A 24,167-nucleotide genomic window follows, 5' to 3' on the forward strand; every position below is an offset into this window, starting at 1 on the left:
GCAAGTGGTGAGAAATAAATCTCAAGTAATCAGATAATATAATATTTGACCTATTCGACTGTTAAGTCGTGTAGGGGAGGTCTCTTTCAAGTTGTTCGTTGACATTTGTAGCACGTTTTTTTGTCCAAAATAATACCTTCTTAACATAAACCAAATACTCACTCCGTAGTTTTATTCGGTGGTTAGGCTGCACCAAGTAATTTTTATGGATGACGTCCTTTGGAGACCCTAAATCTAATGCGAGAGCGCGAAAAAAAAAACAAGAAGGGCCGAAAAAAACAAGATGCCTAGATTTGAAATACAATAGTCGACGACGCATGTTAGGACACAAATTGAATGAGAGAACACAGTGTAACAACTAACAATTCTTTTATTCATCAGGAAAACAGCAACAATTTGAATAGATCAGTTGAAGTTGAACAGCAGCTGTTGTCCTGTCCTGTTTCTTTCCATATCCCATTGATTTTGCAGGCCTGCAGAAACATAGTACAATGTATATCAAAAAGGAACTCTTTGGTCATAGTTACAGGCAGCGGAATTTCTTGGGTTTTTTTTCCGGGAACAGACCAAAATCAATGCGCGCGCGGACGTCATCCATAAAAATTACTTGGTGTAGCCTTATAGCAAATGACAAGGCCTTATGACCCCGGGGAGGGTCATCAATATTCTTCAAGCAGAGTTTAGGCTCCGGTTTGTTTTGGACGTCTTTTCATGATAGGCGTTTTTATCAGGCTTTCCATTTTGTCAAGTTTTCCTTTTTTTGTTGTCCGGCGGACAAAACGAAAACCTTACAAAATGCGAGATAAAAACGCCTAAAAAGACGTCCAAAACATGTCGGAGCCTAACCTCTGCTTGGAGAGTAGGTCATTAACCCTTAAGTAAACGTAAATAACATGGATACAAACGAGTTTCTACCTGCACAGTTCGTTCCTCCGTTTGCACCCCGGGCCATGAAACCAGCCCTAGTTGGGGGTAACAGAGTCAGGAAGGTTACCGCACACAGGAGTCCCAGAGACCGCCACATTTTAGTTTCTCACCGGACCTGCAGCTCAGAGGGGAAGCCTTATGATCTGAGTCGGTCCAAAGGCCACAGGCCTAGCTAGTAGGAGTCGTGCGAACGAGCACCGATTGATCAAGTGTTCCAGCCAACCGTATATATATGTAAATACCCGTTCCCCTTTTGGTCTGATAAGAGTTGGTCACGAGGTTTATACACTCATAGTCACACAGATTAGGTCCAAAGGCCGGGATTCGGAAGCACGCAAGTCAGATATGACTTCCTCGCCGCGATTTCAAACTGTTAAAAGTTTCGCTGGCGCGATCTTTAACAAGTGGTGACGGAGACTTCCGTAAGTCTAAGAAAATACGTTTCCGGGTTGGTGACTAACATTACCTCCGGCGAAACAACGGAGATGTTTCGCCTTAAAAAGAACAAGTTTGACGAGTAGTGCCGCATTCCCTCGTCTTCCGTATCATGTTTTGTAGTGTGTAACTTTTTTTGCCCATGTTACCAAATAAGATAAAACAACAACACACACCACGACTTCTCGGATCTCACGGAAGTTAGGACTACCTTTTTGGCACGGGGGTTTCCCTGGTCAATTTAAAGATATTATTAGTGCAAACACCTCATGCTGACATAGCGCCCAGAGAATCAACATTTTCAACTAGGATTTCGCTTCCCTTGGCCTCTTAAAGTAACTTTTGATACCTGTTGAGTTTAAACTATACATACAATTTGCATTTTTTGGTTGCGTTGTTCCTTTTGGTCACATGATTTTCCTTGTTTTTTTTCTGTGACTCATACAGTACGGTATTCTCAAACCTCTTGGTTGGTCAATTTTCTGACAGTAATATAACACGAACATATTTTAACGTGGACCATGCTCTTTCAAATGACACAAATAATTTTACTGTACACAGCAAAGATGTTGGAATATAATGCATTCTATGACAAGACATCTCACTGAATTACCAGTGTTTATTACTTTATTCACTGAAACAATAGAAAAAACAACATAAATTACAAGAAATATACCATATAAATATATATAGGTGTTTGCTGTTTCCACAACTCGTAACAATACAGCAATATATGTGCTAGATATTCCACCATAGCATTCAGCAACAGTAACATATGGACCATGAACATAATTTTTTATACACACGGTATTCTGTTCACACAGTTCCACCAAAATCATTATCTTAATTTTGCTTCCTTAAGTTTGGTGGTAGATCACTTGCTGCAACGTTGGCCTGTCATACTTGGGTAAGTGGATTTTTGCAGCTTAATGTTAAAAATGGCAAAGGAACATCAATATACCATGGTACATTGTAAATTGATGTTTCTCATCAATGAAAGTCCCTTTAAGTTAAAGAAGAACTCAACTCCTGAAGCAGGTGTCATTTTCTAAAAGATCACATTTTCATAACAAAATTTTATGGAACTTTATCACAGATCAACAAAGAAAGATACAATTATCATCATTTTCAAGATCCTTTCCAAGATAAACTTTTATGAGAATGAATGATAGGACTGCTGCTTAGCCAAAACTCAATGTCAAGTGGCCAGTATAATCATATTTCAATTTTTGGGATTCAGAAAAATATTACCTGAAGGAAATAAATACCTGTTTCTGGACTTGTGTTCCCCTTTAACCTTTAGCACACCGAAGAAGCCGTTTGGCTACCAATTCTCTATTGTTTACAGGGTTAGGGCCCTGTCACACTTGTGGGTATATGCAAGTCCGCATGAGTTGCGTATTAGTAAGGTTTTGTTTTAGGTTAAGTTTGCAGCCGAAGAAGTCATTTCTTTGGTTCGATAACTAGGCTGCACGACGATGGGCAAAGTAGAAAACAACTTCTTCCCTGCAAAATTTAGATAAAACAAAAAAATGTTCATGCGCAACTCATACGCACTTGAATATACGCACAAGTGTGACAGGGCCTTTAGGCAGCAGGGAGAAGGTTAAACAACCACAGAGGGCTACTGGAGCACACAGCTGTCAGTCATGTTCGCTTTTATCATAGAATCATACTTGAAGCATTGCTTTCTGTCCTGGTACAAAAACTGATATCAACATTAAAAAAACAGATGTACACTTTTCCTTCTTAGCCCTAGTACAAACATCAAGTAGTAGTTTTTTACTCCATCAGAATTTTTTCCTTCCTTCACGCCAAAGTACATGGATGTAGTTCAAGTAACACTGTGTCAACAGTTCAAGCTTTGAGATAGGAAATACTGTAGTATTACATTGGAGAGAATCATGTGGTTAACATATGCATTTCATTCACAAGGAAATTTGGAAAAATAGTTAATTGAAATCTCAAAAAAAAATTGATATCATATGTCATGGCAAAATGTCGAGGTAGCAGTGCGGTAGGGGGAGCTAGGGGCTTCTGTACTCTTTGACCAATCAGAGCTTTGGATGGGTTATCAAATCTAAAACTGGATTAGCATACATGTATATGGGTGAACCTTTGACTGGCCAACCCATCCATGCTGTTCTGAAGCGCTCCTAGTCCTAGCAGTTTTCCTTAGTACTGCAAGTAAATGAAGCTGTATTATCTGAGAAAAAAAATCCCTCTCTTCCATTCATCTGTGGAAACACAGTCATGATTATTTTCCTAAGTTAAACATGTATGTGTTCACCACTCTTATAATGCAGCAGTAGAATATACCTAGATAAATCTTTGTCAAAGGAATGGGCCTCTCCAACATAAAGATCAATAAATGTTATTCAATGTGAATCATGAAACTGTTTTTCAATGGTGAAAAGAAAGACGCCGGTCTTTTCCATATATTCCTGCTAGTTGTGAATTCACATAGGATTCCTTGTTGAGCTATTTCGAAGTGTTTTGCGCTATTCTTCCACGTATGGCTCGTCGATGTAGTGTACGATAGACTCCGCGTTTGACCGGTCCGCCCCCCTCATGGTTAGTGTTGTCTCCCTCCAGTAGTCCAAGGAAATTCCAGAACTCTGAAATGTGACAAAATAGTATGAACTAAAAATAATCACACTTTGCTGTCCTACATTGCATCTACATCACAAACTCATGGCTAATACCAGCTATAACTTTTAAATCTTTACAATCATTTGTAACTGTTGATATGTGACAAATAAACAGGTACTGTAAAATTCTGTAAAACGTATGTAGATAAAAGATTAAGTTTCTTGTTTGCTGTCTTCAATATGAAAATATTATGTGATCATTTCAAAGCGAAATTGTTTTAATTTCAGTCGACCTGTTGAACCACTCAGTCGCAGCAAGGTTGCCACTCTAGTAGAATGTGGGTGTTATCTTTTGAAATTTTAGAAATTTGCTAATTTTGTCTTGAGACTGCTATGACTGTCAACTTGGACTGTATTGACAAAAAAGGAAAGTGATCTCGAACCAGTTTAGGTCAAATGAACTCAATGGATAGATGAGCTAATCTTCCACTGGTCATGACAGAGAAGACAAATGCTATGTACAGTATTTACAGGTTCATTGTACCGGGGAAATTCCCCTAGCTCTTTTCGACAAGCACAATGAACAGTGGACCACGGCTTAACGTCCCGTCCTAAGGACTGCTACCCTTTCCAGTAGCATGCATGTCGGGTGAGCGACACAGCGGCATCGAACCCAGGGCTTCTAGTTCCAGAGGCAAGATTGCTAACCACTGGACTACACACGCACGCTACGACTGTATTGACGCCACAACCTTCTCAATGCCTTGGACTCTCTTTGTTGTTTACTATTCTCTTCCCTAAAGTTTCTCATCCCTTATTTTATCAACCGCTACAGTACGGACTACAACTACTTGATTCAGACAAGGAATGGAAACGGGAATCAGACCTTGACTACCTTTTCCAGTGCACAGCACTCCTTGTCGTTCCTGAGGTAGTGAGACTCCCAGAAGCTTAGCAGGCTCCTGTGGAAAGGTTAAAAAGGTACATGAAGGTGGTCCCATAGCCTTTTTGAGGCCGTAGAGTCAGTAGGTTGTTAGCCACTGTGTCTAGGGCAGAGTATTGGAAGGTGGAGTCCATCCCTCTGTGATGTCACAACATATCACTAATTTGTCCCACCAAATAGAAACACAGTAGATAATTAATTCACAGACATGTTTTCAGAAAAGACCATGATAAAGAGTATGATAAAGGAAATTTCATTTCAGTGGCACTCGGTTTTGGCTGCACCCATCTTTCAGAAGGAAAGTAAAATGGGGGTCCTGTGTTCAAGGAGGTGCCTTAAGCATGTTAAAGGGGAAGGACTAACAATCCCAGGCCCTCCCTGTAAAAATAAACCCTGCTACAGAAACAGCAAGTAAACATGCTGCCCTACAGGTATGTGTATGTGCCACCACGCACTACAAGGGTCTGAACAAACTTTACCAGTTGTAAACAGAAAACTGTTTGTACCTGAAGTTGTTGAGAAGAAAGCCTGGGTGGTACCCTCGCATCTCCTCCTCCCGTAGAGACTGGAGGTAGAGTGGGAGGCTGCCGCACCGACGGGCAAACATCAGGATGACTAGAGCCGTGTTCAGGCAGCTGACATTTTCCTGAGGACAGACAGGGGGAGCCGTTGACAAAACAACATGGTGTGCATGGGGAAAAAATGCACATATGTAAGTCTATCAATTTCCCCGGTATCTTAAGATTCGTGGTGTTTGCAAAGACTTTCATACTGCAAATATATTTCCCACGATTTTTTCGGCGATATTTCCATGAGAGTTTTTATACTTCTAGTATCAGTTTCCTACACATCGTCAACCTAGAATCTTACAACACCACGGACTCCTCATTTGAACGAAGAACCATCCACAACTTCTTGATTTATGCTGTACACACACACATCAAAACAAAGCCTCCTGGAGCAGGTAATGAAAGACTTACCTGTGTGAGAGTAGAGACCTGGATAATGTTGATAAGGCTGCACAGGAACTTGGTCCTGTGTTTGGGCTCGCCTACATGTATCAACAGTCGGCACTGTGTGGTTGCAAACTCTGTAAACAAACAAACACAAACAAACAAAAACGTTAGAACTCATAATCATGAAAACAAGATTCTTACTTTATAGATCTAACATAAAATATATCTTCTTCAAATCATTTTAGTAACCTAGTTGCTACCTACCTACAGCCCTATTCATTCATTGCCAGAAAGTCGGCAAATTCGAAGATTCCCAGATCCCTGAAAATCTACTCCAACACATTGAACAGAACTGATATAAGCAGCCTCACAGTTGTTTTCCACTCCCTCAATAGTGCTTTGGTCAGGCCAGGCAAGCAGAGCCCAAACCCGAAGGAGGTATAAGCAGGTTCGGCTCTGCTATGACCAGAATAGAATAAACGGACCACGAGACTCACCGCTGTACTCCGTCTGCTTGGTGACGAAGTGTTCCTGACTCAGCACCACCGACCTGATGAACATGTTAGAGTCCACCAGGTGGGAGCCGACCTGCTTCAGGAACTTCTGGAACTAACAACAACAACAGAACTATGTAAATACAATGTCAACCATTCGTTTACAAACTTGCCTAGAGCTTCAAATGGATCCCATCTACTTTGAATAAACAAAATTATGATTATAAGCAGGTTACATCAAAAGAGAAGCATCCTGACTTGGATCAACAGCATGAAAATTTATCTGTACTTTTACAACATGCATAAATTGAACATACACTATGCTAATGGTGTGACCTGCACCACCTAAGCATATGTACTTAGCATGCACATACTATACTACTACTACATCCTTCAAGTCTTCTCGAAAAGAATAAGTGTCCTTCCCAGTGTGAGTGTATCAAATAAATCTGTCTCGATATGCAGCTTGTACTCCTCAGTACAAACCTGGTGTGATATGCCATAAGGCAGTTTACCAGGTATGCTATGCAAACAAAACAAAAAAACAAGTCTTCCTTACAATCGTAATCTACAGCATGTTTTGAGACATACCTTCTCCTCGCTATCCATGTACCTGCTGAACCTCTTGAAGGAGTTGTAGTTGAACTTCATGAGCTCCCCTAGCAGATCAAAGCTGCTCTGCAGGATCTCCTTGTTGTCACAGTCAGGGTCGATGATCACGGACAGGACATGCTGCAAAAACATCACAGGCCTTTAGCAAGGATTTATAGACAGGGCAACAAGAAAAGCGATGGGCATGGGGGGTTGGCACAGTGGGAACAAGAATTCTTCAATGGGCTCTATCGTGGATAAATAATTACCTGGTAGCTTTGCATGTCAACAACAGCAAAATTGTCTGTGTGTGTGGGGGGGGGGGGGGATATTTTTGTTTTCTATGCATAGCCCCAGTCCTCAGGTTAGCAGCTGGGCTGTAAGTTATTTCCTTGACAAGATGCTGTCGTACAGCTCTGAGGGGGGTGTATGTAATTACATGTGTACATGTGTATGTACTTAGCAGGGAAACATGGTGTCCTTTGGGCATCTTACTAGTGTAGGGCATCCAGAAGACACCCTGTCACCCTGCTAGCGAACAGCCTGCACATGAATGAGGTTAAACCTTTATTTTCTGCGACTTAAATGACCAGATCGGGCCCAAACGGAAATCTGAGTGTCTTTCCCAAGGGACCTGTCAGGGATTTGAACTCAGTGCCTCCAGGTTCTGCATCAACAACCCTGACCAACATGTGCCTTCATCTTCCACACTTCCAATATCGCTCCTATACCTCACCTCCAACAGTCCCCTCCTCAGCAGCCAGATCTGATCTACGAAACATGTCACACCTCTCAGGAAACTCTCCACAGCACGACACAGCCAGAATCTACAAAATAACAACAAGATTTCTGTAAATAAGTTTATCAGGTTGGTTAATGTCTGTATAACAAAGTTCTTTAGTTACAACCACATACAGTATTTATATGAGCCGATGTTTCGGTGACAGGGCAATAAAACAATACTTGATTGTCACAAGTGTAAAACTAAAAGCTTCCATTAGGCCATGTTGATTTGATTATATGAATGACATCTTTCGAGGACCCCAAATACGATTTGAGCGTCCAAATTTAAAAAAAATTTTTTTGCTTTTTACAATTTACAGCATTGCCAAAACCTTTTTTTTTGTTGGAAATGGACGAAAATTGATCGATACATGCAATGCAAGGATGTCATCCACATGATCAAATCAACATGGCCTTACAAATCAAGTAAACAATTCCTGCAAGAAATTACAGGGGCTTACCTGAATGGAGAAGTTGGTTTTTCTGTCTTCATGGTTTGGATGATCTTGGACAGCAGACCCTTCTCACCTTTACACACTAGCTCTCTGGAACAGTCAGATGGGAAAAATCACTTACTGCTACTGTAACAGCAAGTATTCAATCTTTTGACTAAGGCCTTGGGATGGGTACTGAGGGGTAAAATTGGAAATGGGAAAATGGCATCGACCCCCTACTCTTGGTTTACAACTTTTGCTCACCAAGTGATCATGATCACGAAACCAGTTTAGCTCACTGAACAGCTATTCTTTCACTTGTCATGACAGAAAAGACAGAGGATGTATACAGAATCTACAGGTTTACTGTACAGGGAAAATTCCCCTCCTCTTTTCAACGAGTACAATGAACAGTGGACCACGGCTTTATGTCTTGTCTTAAGGACAGAAACCCTTTCCAGTATCGTGAGTATCAGGTGAGCAACAGTAGCCGGCTTTCAAACTCCACCCTCTTGGTCCAGAGGCAGGGTCGCTAACCACTGGACTACGCATGCTATGATCACAATCATTTTCTTTCTTCAAAATAATGAAGCCATTAACAGAAATTTCAAATCTATGTAGGAAACTTTACAAATATTTTTTCATCACCACTTTTTCATTACGTATTTCCTACAAGGCTGCAGACTTCTGTATGTGAGGAATATTGACTGACCTGTCTATGTCACTGACCTCTGGTACCACTGGCAACTCTGCTTGAACTACCGAGGAGACAAGGGCAAAGTTAACACTGTATTGTTTTAGAGTTTAGGAAAACTAATGTTGTGTTTCACATTATTATCCTGCAAAATTTAGGGTTGGTAGATACGTACCATACGTAAATTTAGGCCAAGATGTACAGTTGAACAAAACTGAAATGCAGCAGGACAATGGCATTTTCAACATCACATTGAGATTTTATTTACCTCTTATTCTTCCCAGCTCATTGAGCTCTGATTCTGACATCATTAGATACTTGTTTCTGTAGGGGGAAAAAAGGGGAAAATAAAATAAAACACACAGAATCCATGATGGCTTTGATTCGTAAGTTAAAATCATATAGACAGTATTATGGAAGTAACGTTGGGTAACATAAATTCGGGATTTTTCCGATAATGGTTGACTGAAATCAATCTAGCAGAACAATAAACCATCCTTTTTTTCTATAATTCTGTCAGTATCATGTACTATCTTTGCACTAATCATATATATGGTAGCTTTTGTCTCTAGTCGTGCTGACACCATAATAATTCAACTTAAAACTACCGTCCGCCGCACGCAGAATGACAGTGCTGTCGGACAGGGGGGCACATTAATTCGGGAGAGAAGATTCGTCTTGAATATCTTACCGCTAATCACATTTTATACAGCAGCTATTCGTTCCATCCTTGGCTTGAGGAGAGTGCTATGGATATAGACGTGTCCAAGTAAAAAAAATACACGAAAAAACGGCCGTACCGCACACATCAGGCCAGTTCGGGAACAAGCCGTGTGTTGAGTCGGTAGAACTTCACTCAAAGTCGGCCCATCGTCATCATCGGGCAACGTGTAACGTTACATTATTCATGGCAAGTTAGCTGGATGCCGTAGCAATGGTAATACTACTATGTCCATGTGTTCCTTGTTGTGTTAGGAGCAAACTTTGAGGAAAATATCTTCCTCAGTCCACTATCACACGCAGCATTTAGACAAAAAGTGTTCCTCACAAACCTTTGTCGTCTGCTTGACAACAGGATTCTGGTTAACAATATGGCGGCGGGAAAATACACGTGCCGTAGGTTGTAGCAACAGAGAGGAGTTTTGATGATTAATCACACTTAGAATCCAGTTGTAGGTTAGCAAAAGAGATTGTAATAAGTTGTCTTGTAAATAATTGTGTTTAGCAGGAAGCGGATGTGACATTTTTCTTATAAACCAGCCGACAACCATGTTGTGTACTTCTCCCACGAAGCCCTCAGACTGTTCCAATAAGGGACGGAGAGTTTTTGACCTCGTCGCCTTATAATCCATGCTTATCGAAGCTTTTCAGACAGTGTTCTGAATACGTAAGTCTGTCAGGTTTGCATTTCTAGCGGTATTACTTATGTTGCATCTAGCACATATCCCTAAATACCCCGTTTTCGAAAAATCCCGAATTTAAGTACCCCGCGAATTTAGGTTACCCAACGTTACCATTAGGCCACAACATTTTAATTTCTTGGTTAACGGAATTTCTAAAAAAATGCTAGATTGGAAAATCAACAGGAAAACAGAATCTCAGAGGAAAGTTTGTACTTTGGTGCACACAATTTCAGGGAGTGAACAGGGTCAGGTGCAAGTTTTCACCCCAGCCTTCTGTTTTTTTATTTTTTTGTGTGCTAAAATTTAAAAAAAATCTGGTAACCAAGAAATTCAATTGGTGTGGCCTAAGCTAGGATTGTATATAATCTACAAAAGCACATGTAGTCTTGACTGACTGTTCAGTCCCATTCAAGAGATACATTAAAATATTTCATTAAGTTTTCATAGTCCAGGGGAAGTGCAAAAAGATTGTTACAGCGATGAAATTTCATGTTTTACCTACCCGTGGTGATCACAAAAACTGTGGGACAATCTCAGGAACTGGATCTTCAGGGCTATCTCCTGTAAGCAAGTCATAGGTTCAGGTCAGGCTCAAAACAAATCAATGTTCTCACCAGTAACCCAAGATCTGGTGTAACAGATTTAACAAATGTACATGTTACTGTAATTGACTTTATCTTCAGGGTACGAAAACTTTCACTGAAATTTAACTTCACAGTGTCGCCAAGTGAATTTTACAGAACAGATGTTTGAAGGAATTACAGAAAGAACAACAGGTTTGTCACGGTGATGATAAGTTCACGGTACAGGGGTGACAGTGAAAACAATGAACAAGTTAAACTGAAAGAAAGAAGAATTACACTACCATGTTATGTAATTCAATGTTTTTACCATATAGCAAAATGTGCCTCATACAACACTGATCTAACTTCTTAGGGAAAAAACTCTCAAGAATACAGACACCATGCTGCTTGTTCTAAATATAAATAACAATATTTTACTTACAGGACTACATTCACAGGCTTCTCCATGGACTCGTCTTCTTCTGTGAAAAGGCAGGAGAAGGGAAAATGTCAAAAGGGGACCATTGGCAACAGTTTAGCTAACAGTAGGAAGAAACTACAAGTGTGTACAATATAGTGGAACAGTAACATGGTAAAGGGAGCACAGAATACTTGCAAAAGTGCTATTTAAACAAAATATAACATGTTCTGGCAAGCCCTTACAAAATATGTGACACTCTATACATGAAGATACCTAATAGTAGGCCTCCATAGATTATACTATTGAATACAAACAGGTTTTATACCTGAAAAGTTATATCAGCTTCAACACCAACTAGGGTACACCCAAATACAATGGCAGTTAAATAATTATTAGCTAGAAACAAGGAAGTTCTGGATACGTACATGTTGCACTTCCATATGAGGTCTTCATACAGCTCATTCAGCCTGGGTATCAACTTGTACTTAGCCACTAGTTCTTGCACCTTGGTGAGAAAGATGTTCAAACTGTTTTAACAACTTACATGTTGGTCAGTGACGAAGTAGCCATGACTATAAAATTGTCTGTATTGAAAACAAGAAATAACAATATCAATTTTTCAAAATTTCATGAGACCATGTTTATTGTCCTTTGTAGTAAATGAATACTTTTCTCAACCTGTGCCTTCACTTAATATATAACTAGTGGCATCTGTTGCATCATATAAGAAACATATGCGATAAGATTTACCACATCTATGCTACCATGGATACCGGGGATACCATGGATACCTGGGTTACCAAGGATACCTGGGTTGCTATGGATACCTAGATAACCATTGATACCCATGTTACTATGGATTTCCAGGATGCTGTGATACCCAGGTTACCATGGATACCAAGATGACCATGGATACTCAGGTAACCATGGATACCTAGATGACAATGGATACCCAGGTAACCATGGATACCATGGATACCTTGGTTACCATGGCTACCAGAGCCCACCTTGTTCCTCTGCTTGCCGGTGATGAGGATACACAGCACATACAGCACCTCCACCTTGTACATGATCTCACGCATGGCCTTCATCGCCATGGGAACCTGGATGGGTCCGAAAGGGTCGTCCAGGAACTCTGCAGAGGAACACGGTGGAGGGATATGAGGGGATACTGCCATTACGGTTCAACAATGTCCATATAGACATGCATTAAACAATGTTTCCAGGATTCTTCCATAACTCATTCATTCATTTATCCAGTTATCCTTCTTTCCATCCATCCATCCATCCAGACAAATACTCACACACACACACACACACACACACACACACACACACAAACCCACCCATACAACCAACCACCTATACCACACTCCCTGATGTATCATATCTACTGACCATAAGCCAAGTCCTGGTTCTCCAGAATCTCGAACAGAGCGTCAAAGGCGAGTGAGCTGTCCATCCAGGTCATCCAACTCTCCAGCTCATTCATCATGGAGGGGAGAGACACCTGTTCCTCATCTGTACAGGCAAAGTAAACAGCCATTCTCTTATAGTTTATAGAGGTGAAGCATCATGCTATTTCTAATGGCTTATAATAGTTAATCTTTACTTCATTTGTGGCTTCACTACAGTTCTACATCTGTACAGGCAAGGAGAAGGAGAAGGAGATATCATCCTAGGTAAAAGGTTGTCCCATAGCCTTTTTGAGGCCATAAGGGCAGTCGGTTGTTAATCTAGGGCAAGGCATTAGAAGGCGGAGCCCATCACTCTCCTTCCTCCACCGTTTACCACCCCCCCTAACTGAAGTCAGGTACCCAGTTTTACACCTGGGTGGAGTGAGGAAAGTTGTGTTAAGTGCCTTTCCCAAGGACACAAGATCGGTAACATGACAGTATTCGAACCTAGAACCTCTGGGTCAAACACCCTGCTGTTACGGCGCACGACCCCAATGGGTAACGGAGTTGTCCTCTTATAGAGGTAATTTTATCATGAAGCATGATGCTTTTTCTAATGGCTTATAATTGTGCATCTGTGGCTACTAAAAATTGTACTTACCGAGCTTCCTGCAGGCAAGGTCTACTAGTCTTTGGATGAAGTCTGGCAACGCCACGAGAATTTCTGCACGGACAAGATGAAGCACAAACTGTCATAAGATACATCTACATCTATCTACAATCTATATAATACTAGACAAGACTCTAGCATAGCATCTAGAATACGTCACACAATATGCATACAGCTTTCAACAACAATTCCCGCTCAGCTGTAAGCCATGTAGACTGGTTGCTTTGGACTCAATCACTCATGACCTCAGTGCTCGTAGGGGCGTCATGACAGCCAGCCGCAGTGATCCGTGCCCATCCAGTTCTGTCCTGGGCCTCTCTGATCAGTTGTGTAGTACTCAGGCCAGTCCATGTCTTGATGTTCTCCAGCAAGGTCTTCTTTGGCCTTCCCCGTTTCCTCCCTCCGGCTACTGTACCTTGCAGAATGGTCTTGGCAAGTGTGTTGTGTCAGCATACGTTGGACAGCATTGCTTTGGACAGCATTCCTCAGAAGAGGCTAATCCTATTTGCACAGTCGAAATAAATCTCACCTTGGTTACAGTCTGGTACGGGTACAGTCGATAGTCTCTTCGCTGCCTCGTCTTGATACAGTAACGTCAGCTGATCCTCGCTTTCGCTCAACTCCGACATTGCCACGGACACGACGCGGCAGAAGTTCGCAAGCTGCTGTTGGTTGAACTTGTTGACAAGCTCGGGGAAGTTGGCTGTGGGTACAGGCAAGCAAACGTTACAATTGTAAATCTTCACAGTGTAGGTTTAGGGATACACATTCAAATGCATTTTGGTAATAAGTGCATGGTGTATAAACATTTAGGTGCACAGATAGAAATTTGGGTGCAGGACATGAGATATAGTAGAATGACAGCAAAACCTGATTACAAACCTTGCTGTCTCTCTTGATATCTAATTATTATATAAGACCTTGAACTAGAGCTAACTTCAAAGTTCTAAACAAGTAATACACCAAAGGTTTTAAGAATGTGCAGGTCGTTCAGTGTAATATAACCAACTGCATGCCTGCGAAGCTGGTGTGATATGCTGAATGGCAGTTATACCGGCTAAAGTAGATACAGATACAGACGTACGTATATTTTCCAGTCTGATCATGTCCTTCTTGACTTGCAGCATGTCTTCTAAAACGGTGGCGGCGTTCAGGAAGGTCCGCTGCTGGGCCATCAGGCTGAATAAATAATGCACCAGGTCCAGCGGCTCCCCCCTCTCCTGGGCTATTATACCCACCTGTCAGAGACAAAAAAAGGAGATTTTGGCTCCGCTCCTGAGGTGTCACCAAAAAAATACTTTATAAATGCAGATGTGTTTGCGGGGATTTGATTCCGCAGTAAGAACAAAATGGAGTGCTCGCGGCGGTTTTGAGTTTGGATTTGAAACAATAGTAGCGCTGCAGGTACACAATGGAAGGGCTTTTAGAAGAGTTTCCCACAAAAACCATCAACATTTCTGCATTTGCACTACTAGTCTAGGCAGAGTGAAGTAGCTGTTTGGTACCTAATTCCCTATTGGTTACAGAGTTAGGCAGTAGGGAGAAGGTTAAGGAGTTGCAAAAATGAAAACATACAAAAAATTTTGAGCTGTAAATTATGATTTTGACACGACTATCAGTATGAAGTATGACTATATTATGAGATATTGATGTAAATTATTTAAAGGTCTGATACACATAAAATCAAAAGATACTCACATTGGCGAAGACATGGTGTAAGATCTCCAGACACAGGTTTTGCATTCGCTGGATTTTTTCCTGTTCTATGTGTGACAAGAAACAAACAATAAATTGTTACAACTGGGCCTTTTTGTGAAAACGAGTGCTCAAAATATAAGATTTGCTACATGTCCCTAAACTAAGACTAGCTTGACTAAATGTCATTCCTAGCGACACAAAGATAGACACGTCACTTAGAAGCACAGGTAAAATGTTACAAACCTCTTGCTGACTTGTCTTCTGAAGGGTACAACATGGGCTTCATCAGAAGTTCTATCACCACCTGAAAGAAAATGCAGGACTTTGTCAGTACACCCTTGTCGTACTAGTGGTACATGTACATAAGGGAGCAAGTTACCTTGTTGTTTCAGGAGCACTAGCTGGGTATATCTTTAATTACAGGGAGGGGTTACTAGCCCTTCCCCATTAACATGTTTGAGGCACCTCCTCAAACACAGGACCCCATTTCACATCCCTTCAAAAGACTGCATTCCAATTGAGATGTCCTGACCCAGCATTTGGGTTTCCCAGTTAGCAACGAACCAGGAGCTCAACTGTGGGGCTGCTACCAGCTGAGCTACAGGGACATCTGCATATCAATGGTAGGGTGTAGGGGTGGATACCCGTTCGCTGGACCTGATTCGGACCTGCATAACATCCAAAAACCTGAGACCAAAAAAAAAGTGAACAAAGTACTAATATATTTTTCTATTTTATTTGATGAAAAGTGTTTTGAGTCTCCCCTCTGACAAAAATGCATTTTTTTTCTGGACCACCTAAATTGAATTGAATTGAAAAGTAAGTGCAACATTCAAATATCAAATACTGGTTTGTCTTGAAAGTCTTCGAACCAAGAAACTTTTAGTTATGCATGTCAGTCTTAATTCTCTATGCTTGATATTGGTTTAATAAATCAAAACATGTCAATTAGACAGGATCAGGTCCAGGTTCAGGTCCGGACCTGAACCTATATCTCTGGACCTAAACCTGGACTTGGACCATATCAAGTCGAACCGGTATCCACCCCTAGTAGGGTGGGATTAAAATCCTGACCGTGTGACTCAGGACCAGGATTACTACATGGAACCAATTCAGCTAGGCATCAAACCATGCTGCTTTATCAATTAAAGTAGCTAGAGGGGAAGGTTGGGGACATTTGGTAACTTGTTAAACGGCAAATGTACAGCTTTGTTACGTACAAACGTACCTGACTTCCATCGAACACATCAAAGACCTCAGTGTTGAAGGCACGTGTGGTGTTGCTCCACCGTACTCCAGGGTTGTCCTCAAAACCATGCGCTGTCAGCAACTCACGGAGCTCCTAAACAACAACAACAACAACAACATTAGTTTTTGGTCAACCAAATGACGTATCGTCCTTCTAATTGGTTTGCTAAGTCATGCAAAGTTTGGTCAAGGCCTTGAACAAAATCATTCGTACATTATAAAAATGATTCCTTTAATTTGAAAGTTTAAATTTTCAAAGACAATAAAAATTCAAAAAGCTCTTCATTTCAATAATCGTACTTAGGCTATAGTAAAAAATGAATAAAAAATATTATAACACACAGTGGAGAATTTTTTTCAATTCATGATAGATGACTTTGCAAATAATTTTCATCCAAAAATACCTGGCGGTTGGGGAGGTAAGAGGCAGCGGAAGGAGAGGGATGGACTCCGCCCTTCAATACCATGCCCTCGCCACTGCACCAACCGCCTCAAAAAGGCAATGGGGCTACCTTTAATTTTGGTTCCATAGTTGTTGTTTTAAATGACATCTTAAACAAGTTTGAAATGCCTTGGATTGGAACTGAGGTCCTTACGTACCTTGAGAAGTCTACATATGGTGTGGTAGTCCATCCATGGACCGATAGTGAACTGGGACAGTTTCCTCACAATCTGAGGTAGGTCCTTCAGCTTTTGCTGGTTGTTGACTGCCTCGACCAAGGCGGCTGACAGCTACCATAACAACAAACAAATAATAAACAATCAACAAATCCACCATCATACTAGTAAGCACCATACTACTCCGCATCAGATAAATGGAGAGGTTGAGAATGTTCCTGTCAAAAGAATTTCTTGGGCACTATTGGCAGGATGTTCCTGTCAAAAGAAAAAATGGCACTATTGACAGGATGCTTGTGTCAATAATGATTTTTTTTTATAATCCTGAGGACAATCCCAGGAGAATTCCAGGGAAAATAGAGGGCAAAATAGAAGTAAAGCAAAAGATGAAATATTCGACTATGATGTTTATCAGTTTTGCAAGGAAATTATGTAATGTCCTTGTCTACTACGCATGTGCAGTGTCAAAGGTGAAGGCCCCCGGCTTGTATTGTTGTAAACAGTGCTCGTCTCAACATTGTCTCGATTTGCATAACAACGCCCCAATAGGTTTTGTTTATGTCTCGGGGGCCTTCACCTTTGACACTGCACATGCGTAGTAGCAACCTGAACTAGCTTATTTCTGGTTTAGGCCTAAGAAAATTAAAGCTGTGTTTCAGTCTTAGGGTTGGCAGATAGGAATTCTCTCTCTTTTCAGATCGGCCAAAGTGATCCAACAAATACAGTCTAACAATGTAAAACTATAATGCATCAGGACACTGGTATTTTCAACGTCATGTACATTGTTTACAAGCACAAATTCTTATTTGTTGGGAAACGATTTTACATCTGACCAAGGACATTATATAGGAAGGACTGAGCACAGAGTCAGTCCCCCGCTGCGCGCTATTGTACAGACCCGCCAAACCCCGCGGCGATCTATTGTTTCCGCCCTCCGGCGGCGCTCCTTTGTGCTCCCCCGTTCAATTCATGTCTTCCCGCCAAAACACTGCAAATGAGCCCGATCATGACGTCACGCGCTCCGATGCTGGCCGAACATGGCCCGAACCTACCCGAACTACGGGCGAGATGCCTGTAGTTTCCGCGGATTTCCTTATTTGGGAAGCAAACGTGACGTGTGCAAACGGCAGCAGCTTCTGGGGAAGACGCTGGCGGCCATTTTGATATGTGTTCGGGCGCTGTAGAGTAAAGATTGGTGAGTTTACAGGCTTTTTCGTGGAAATCTCATAAACTTTGTGTCTGTAAAACATGTAAGAACATTCAAAGATTTATACTGCTAAAACATTGTTCCATCATTATTTGTGTATAAGTAAACACTTTTTTAAAAAACTTCGAACGCTTTTATTTACATTATTGTACAGTTTACTACAGATCGCTAGCGATTTTTTTGTGATCGTTGAGCAAGAACATTCCTCAATTTTTTACAAATTCCGTAGATGGCCTTGCACGGTGAGCCAACAAAGTGGACATGTCCGTATTTCGGGGGTTGTTTGCAAAGCCAAGCCGTTTGTTATGCCAGCACTTGCACGGGGAACATGTCCTGACATCCATATCTTTGTTAGGTTCCCAATCTTATCGACTCCCGATCTTTGTGTTTTTTTGCAGATTGCAAACTTCCGTGGAAAGGGCATGACCACCAGAGCGACGTCCCACGATACAGCGCTACCGAAAATACAACGTAGAAGATAAATAAAGATTTACGCATCAAATTATTTGTTGGAAACAACCTCCAAAATTCTGTTTTTAGTAAAATGTAACACTACCTGTAAATATTGAATAAATACATGGATTTCTTGAATTCATAAATCTCTAGTGTGATAATTTCTTCTTCAATTTTCTAGTCGGTATTCTAGCTTGACGCAAGTGTTTTTGCCTGACGGTAGCGATGAATGCAGATCCCCCCTCCCCACAGTTCGGTTACGCCCTTGGTTACGCCAGACTATTGTTGCAGCAAATTATAAACGGATATTGGAGGCACGATTTTTAAAAATATGTGACTCAGAAGTACAGATCGTTTAGACAACTAACTTATAAATACACTACACAAGGACATTATCATTATGTTGTGTTGCTTGATCTTGTGCTAGGTGAAGACGGTTCTCTTATAAACTTGTTTAAATCATATAACATGCAAGTGAAAGTGGTAGCTTTGTCAAAATTTTTGTGTGGTTTTTGGGACTTCCAGCTTCCCCGTTTTTTGACGATCGTCTCGAAAATCACTCAAAAACAAAGTCACCTTCGCCTGGTCCGGCCATTCTGAATTTGTGTTACAATAGTGGGCCGCTTGGAATACATGCAAATCTGGGGGTGATTCGTATGTAGGTGTTAATTATTTTTACAACCATGAACCGAAGGTTCTTGAATAGGGACTGATTGTGTGCTCAGTCCTTCCTATATAATGTCCTTGATCTGACAACGTTGTCAGATCGAAAAAAAATATGTCTCTTGCCAGCGGTGGACCCCAAAAAAGGCTTGGGTCGGCAGGTGTTTGCTAGGGATTGTCAGGTAACCAGAAACACAACATGTTTTGTTACCTGTATAGCCCTTGTCAACCCCCGGCCCGTACACTTCGCCAGTTCAACCTGCCGTACGACATTTTGGTGTCCCTCCGGTAGGTACTTCAGTCGGGCACAGGCGCCCTCTGGGAAGCCGAGGGTCCCTGCACGGCGTCTTCTCTGATGTCGAGAGAAGGTAGGAGTTGTCTTCCGACCGCCAAACATGGTAGAGAGTCTGTACGAAACCGTGCGTTTGAAAATTTTGTGATCTGAGACTGACGACACAACCCACAACAGCACTGAGCTTCTTCTTTCCCAAGTAAAATGGCGGAGATCACGTGACTTCTTCATTGTCGTGCGAAATAATACCGCAAGGTGGCGTCTATGCACGGGGCACGTCAGGAAGTTTGGAGCATGTTCTCTCCAAGTAGAGGTCTAATAGGCTTATACGACATTGAACTTGAATTTATATTTCATTCATTAAATAAAACCAATAAAGCTGTAGAACTGTACCGAATTCTAGCTCAGACATCCGAACGGTTGTTCAGCGCCTTGCATAGGGGCTAGGCCCCGTACAAGGCCTGTCTGAAGGGGGTCTTAGTGGTATCTAGACAAGCCCTCCTGAAGAGTTCACCGCGAAAACCGCGAACGTAAAACCACCGAGAACATTCTGCATTTACAGCAATTAATCATCTTACGTTGCAGATGTGGGATGAGAATTTCGTAATCCATGTTGGTACAATTGTATAGTGGAATGTGTTTCCTCTGACGTATCGGTCACAACACTGGAATGCTTCACAGCACAGGGCAATATTGTTGACTGAGCTCGTATTCTGTTACTTCAGAATCTGTATTTTGTTAATGTACATCGTGTATCTAAGTATGGTTGTTCTGTACGTACATTGTCTGTTATGACAGTGTTATGTGATTCTGTATTGATGTATACATGCAAAGGACCACAGGAAAATAGCTGACAGAAATGTCAATTGTGGATCCAAAGAAAGGCAAGCCAAGTCAAGTCAATACCATTAGCTGTTACAGCGTTATATAGTCCAGATTTAGACACTTTTTTGCGAGTGTGGTCATTAAATCATGGCAGTTGACAGGCTGTAATTTTCAATTATGTCTTGCTTGAATGACTTCAGTGTTCGCCATGTTTTTTCCAGTCCTGGGGCTTTTCAGTCAGTTTATTTTGAGTCTCACCCTGGCAACCGTAATTTCCAGGATATTATTCAGAATTCAGAAGCAAAAAAGTGGTTATAAGAAAAACTGATGTCCCCCTAGGCTAGCTATAAAAACAACCGAGTTCAAGTTTCTTCAAGCTCTCAAATTTTGGTAAATTTTAAACTTTAGGGTAAAAACTATAGCCTGGAATCCAGCCTTATTAGCTTTACGTTCGCTACCCAAGCTCCGCTCCACGTATTTGGCCGGCAGCGGAGCTTGGGTAGCGCAGCGGAGCTAGGGTAGCGACCGGAAGCTAAATAGGATGGATTCCAGGCTATAAAAACTATTTCCCGTAAAAACGATGCTCATAATTGGGCATGTTCACTTGGAATTGAACCAATCACCTAAATTTTAGAGACATAAAAATGACTGTTGTTGTCGAAACGAGAAAATTCTTAGGTATAAGCAAGACCTGTAAATCAACGAGATATCAAAACAGGAAGTTCCGCTGCAGTACCATAACTGGCCACCAGGGGGGGGGGGCAAAATCTAAAAAAGTCGGACCTACGTATACCCACATAACAAATATCAATACAATCCATCGAGGCCTTCTCGAGTTATACTGTTACACGCACGCACACGCACGCACACACACACACACACACACACACACACACACACACACACACACACACACACACACGCACACACACAAACACTACCGAAAACTTGGCGAAGGTAATGAACCTGTGAATAGCTTTTTATTGATAGTCATTCGCCTGAAACAAGAGCTGTGCCCCTTTATTCGGAGAGGGCCAGTGGCCGCCAGACATCAAGCTAATATAGCCGTTCGTCCATTGCTGTTGACAGGCTGTAATTTTAATAATTGTACCTTGCTTGAATGCATCATTGTTTTTCGCCATGTCTTTTGTTCAGGCCTGAAGCCTTTTCACTCCACTCTTACTGTCCGCGCGGGTTCAACGTTTGCAGAGAAACAACAACACGGCTTTGGTGGTTTAGGTTGGCCGCTTTGACATACGTTTACGTGTGTAGGACATATAGGTGCTTGTCGGTTACAGTTAGCACGCAACCTTGCGGCGACCAAGGTATTGCAGCACAGAAATGTACTAGTATAGACTTGACTCCAATGATCTGAAATTCGGTGGACATTGTCATAAAGCTTTGTAGTTGATAGTTACTCCCCCTGAACTGTGCCCCTTTATTCCGAGTGGGACCACACATTTTTGATCTATCTAATTTATGATTCAGTGGCCCTCGGGCAGCAATCCGATATAGCAATTCCGACGGTCCATTAAATCATTGTCGTTGACAGGCTGTAATTTTGATAATTGTACTTTGCTTGAATAACTTCACTGTTGTTCGCCATGTTTCTAGGCCTAAAAAAAAAAGCTTTTTCAGTCCACTCGTGCTTTCCGGAGTGAGGGTCCCACGATCACGGAAAAGAGCCCAGTGGATTTTGTTTGTTTGTTGCTGAGGTTGCACTGAACAATTGTTAGGATTAGTGGAATGGGCAGGGATGGTGTCTTCCACATCTCCACCAGGCCTTTCTACGGGGTACGGAGAGTAGAAGTCGGCAAAAATAGGGTAAATTATTGTCCAGGAGTGTCAGTCTGCGAGAAGGTTAACATTTCTCCCTCTGCGCCGGCCAATGAAACCCAAACTCCGCTGGCAAAATTTTTCTCCATATATCTGGCATAGTTAGTAGCTCAGTAACCCAACAACAGAAACACAGATCCTCCTGCTGGAGTAGTTTTGATCTTTTCTACAAGAGAACTACATGTGCTGAAATTGCGTCGCTCTCTCATTTCACAACCAAAATTTGAACTAGTGCCGACGTTTCGACAGCTCGCCTGCTGTCTCCCCCAGAGAGCGAGGAAGCACACGAAGGCTAGCTAGAGTCGGCACCAGTTCAGTTTTTAGTTCTGAAATAAGGACAATGCAATTATTGAACTACCATCCTGATAAAACTATTCACAAATGTATGCACTGCAACATTACAAAGCATCGCCACTGAGATGATTGAAAAAAGAGAGAGAATCGGGTTTTCACAAAATTGCAACAGTCAGTGTTACCATCAAAGTACACACACGACCGACTGAACTGCCTCTCTCAGTCTCTGACTTCGGTTGGGGAGGTAAACGGCGGTGGAATGAGAGGGTTGGGCTCCGACTTCCAATACCGCGCCCTAGACAGATTAGATAACAACCTACTGCCCATGCGGCCTCAAAAAGGCTATGAGACTACCTTTTCCTTTACTTTTACATTTACCTGGACTGTAGAGGCCGTCAACCTGTAAATGTGGCCCTGCCCCCATCGACCCCAGCCCTAACTCCACACAGGTGCTCCTCTCACGTATGCGGGAATCCCCCCAAAAGGTGTCGTGCTCAGGTGCAGAAGCTGACCTCTCACGTATTTGGCAGCTCAAGGATTTGGCCGTGGAAACAGAGCTTCACGTCCAAGAGTCCTCACGTGGCACGTAAGGCGAGACATAACACCAGCGTTACGCACCAGGTGAGACCTGTGGCCGCGAGCATGTCTGCAGTCTTCCTCCTCCGCCCCCCTCCGAAGTGGCGTGTCGGCATCTCTCCAGCACTTGGCTCCATTGTAGGCGACTAAGGATCCGAATCTGATCGCTATCTAGATATGCTAATCTTATGATTATGCTATCCTCCACCGGGCCTTCCTGCGGGGGTAAGGGATCGTAAAATTCTGCAAAAAAGGAATAATTGGCCAGTAGAGTAAGTCCACCTCGCAAATAAAACCCTATGGTGGCCAAACTTCCCTGGCAAATATTCTCCCTATAGCCGGCGTGTCTGGTAGAGACTATCTTATGTAACTGTTGTTTGGTATCTCCGACTTGTTAGCTTCGATGTGACTATAGTTACCGTTTTGGTGGCCGACCGATTCCGTTGACATTAGATCAGGGTCCCGTCCTTCCCTTCGACAAGCAAGAAAATGAGTTGAGCGCACCTTCGATCTCAAGTCGTTAAGAAACGAAAATTAAAAAGAAAAAAGTTGGCTATGCTCTTGGTCTGACAAAAATACTTCTTCGTTTGGAAGTAAAAAGTTTCATCGAAATGGAAAGTTACAAAATTGGAGCCACGGACGGCGAAAGACATTCTTACCGAGCAGACGTGTTTAAAAGTTGACTTAAAAGATATTCTGAACACTGCAGACGCGAGTTCGAATCCGTGCCCGCTTCGCCATTACAATCCATTCACCGGTGGTTTCCTGCAATATTGGCGGGCGGACGGAGTCTCCAAGCAGATGTAAGGACCGCGCCGGACCAGTGATTACGCGCGTTTTTTGGCAACGCTGAGTCGGTCTTTTCTAGCGCTTCGCGTTTCCACCTCTTTGTAGCGAGAAGGGTAGCCACAAGAAAGCACTCACCATCAGAGCTACTTAGAAACACAGAAAGGGCCGCAACACCGACTTATCTCATGATCAGTGGACAAAGGCTTGGCGTTGTCGTCCGACCGCCTTTTTATACAGGTTTTTCGTCTGGACATGTGTCAGAGGCTCGTCTTGTGACTGGAAAATTACTCACGAAACACTTGTGACAGTCTTGTGACTACCACGTGATGGTATATAATTGCTTTAATTTGCTCTCCGGTATTGTCA

At 42.1% G+C, this 24,167-nt stretch overlaps 1 protein-coding gene and 1 long non-coding RNA gene across 3 annotated transcripts; one reads left to right on the forward strand and one right to left on the reverse strand.

Annotated features, from left to right (window-relative positions):
- Positions 1-1,971: 1,971 nt before the first annotated feature.
- On the reverse strand, positions 1,972-19,873 carry LOC136438804 (short transient receptor potential channel 4-associated protein-like). 2 transcript variants are annotated; one of them, XM_066433765.1, is made up of 23 exons: positions 19,401-19,873; positions 16,849-16,980; positions 16,229-16,342; positions 15,244-15,304; positions 15,001-15,065; positions 14,387-14,540; positions 13,832-14,005; positions 13,294-13,356; positions 12,634-12,756; positions 12,243-12,370; positions 11,661-11,740; positions 11,257-11,296; positions 10,754-10,812; positions 9,117-9,172; positions 8,867-8,912; positions 8,182-8,265; positions 7,674-7,764; positions 6,938-7,078; positions 6,350-6,461; positions 5,877-5,986; positions 5,403-5,542; positions 4,849-4,915; positions 1,972-3,980 (listed from the first exon to the last, which is right to left on the reverse strand). In XM_066433765.1, the coding sequence occupies exons 1-23, from the start codon at positions 19,710-19,712 to the stop codon at positions 3,864-3,866; spliced, it is 2,469 nt and encodes an 822-aa protein (XP_066289862.1). In that variant the 5' UTR covers positions 19,713-19,873; the 3' UTR covers positions 1,972-3,863. The 2 variants fall into 2 exon arrangements, with proteins under 2 accessions (XP_066289862.1, XP_066289861.1); XM_066433764.1 differs by having other exon boundaries at positions 4,840-4,915; positions 19,401-19,870.
- Positions 17,696-18,664, forward strand: LOC136438805 (uncharacterized). Its single transcript, XR_010756465.1, has 2 exons — positions 17,696-18,061; positions 18,472-18,664. It is a non-coding gene; the product is annotated as an uncharacterized lncRNA (long non-coding RNA).
- Positions 19,874-24,167: the final 4,294 nt, after the last annotated feature.

This window comes from Branchiostoma lanceolatum, chromosome 7 (assembly GCF_035083965.1).
Source record: "Branchiostoma lanceolatum isolate klBraLanc5 chromosome 7, klBraLanc5.hap2, whole genome shotgun sequence".
Classification (NCBI taxonomy): domain Eukaryota; kingdom Metazoa; phylum Chordata; class Leptocardii; order Amphioxiformes; family Branchiostomatidae; genus Branchiostoma; species Branchiostoma lanceolatum.

Bases quoted from the DNA above. Each gene is read 5' to 3' on its own strand.
- LOC136438804 (XM_066433764.1), bottom strand. From the start codon at position 19,712: ATGAAGAAGTCACGTGATCTCCGCCATTTTACTTGGGAAAGAAGAAGC. The intron at 13,357-13,831 runs GTGAGATTTATT...TTGTCCGTGCAG, and splicing joins CGTACCAGACTGTAACCAAG to AAATTCTCGTGGCGTTGCCA. The intron at 8,266-8,866 runs GTCAGTCAATAT...TGACTGTTCCAG, and splicing joins GAGGTCAGTGACATAGACAG to AGAGCTAGTGTGTAAAGGTG.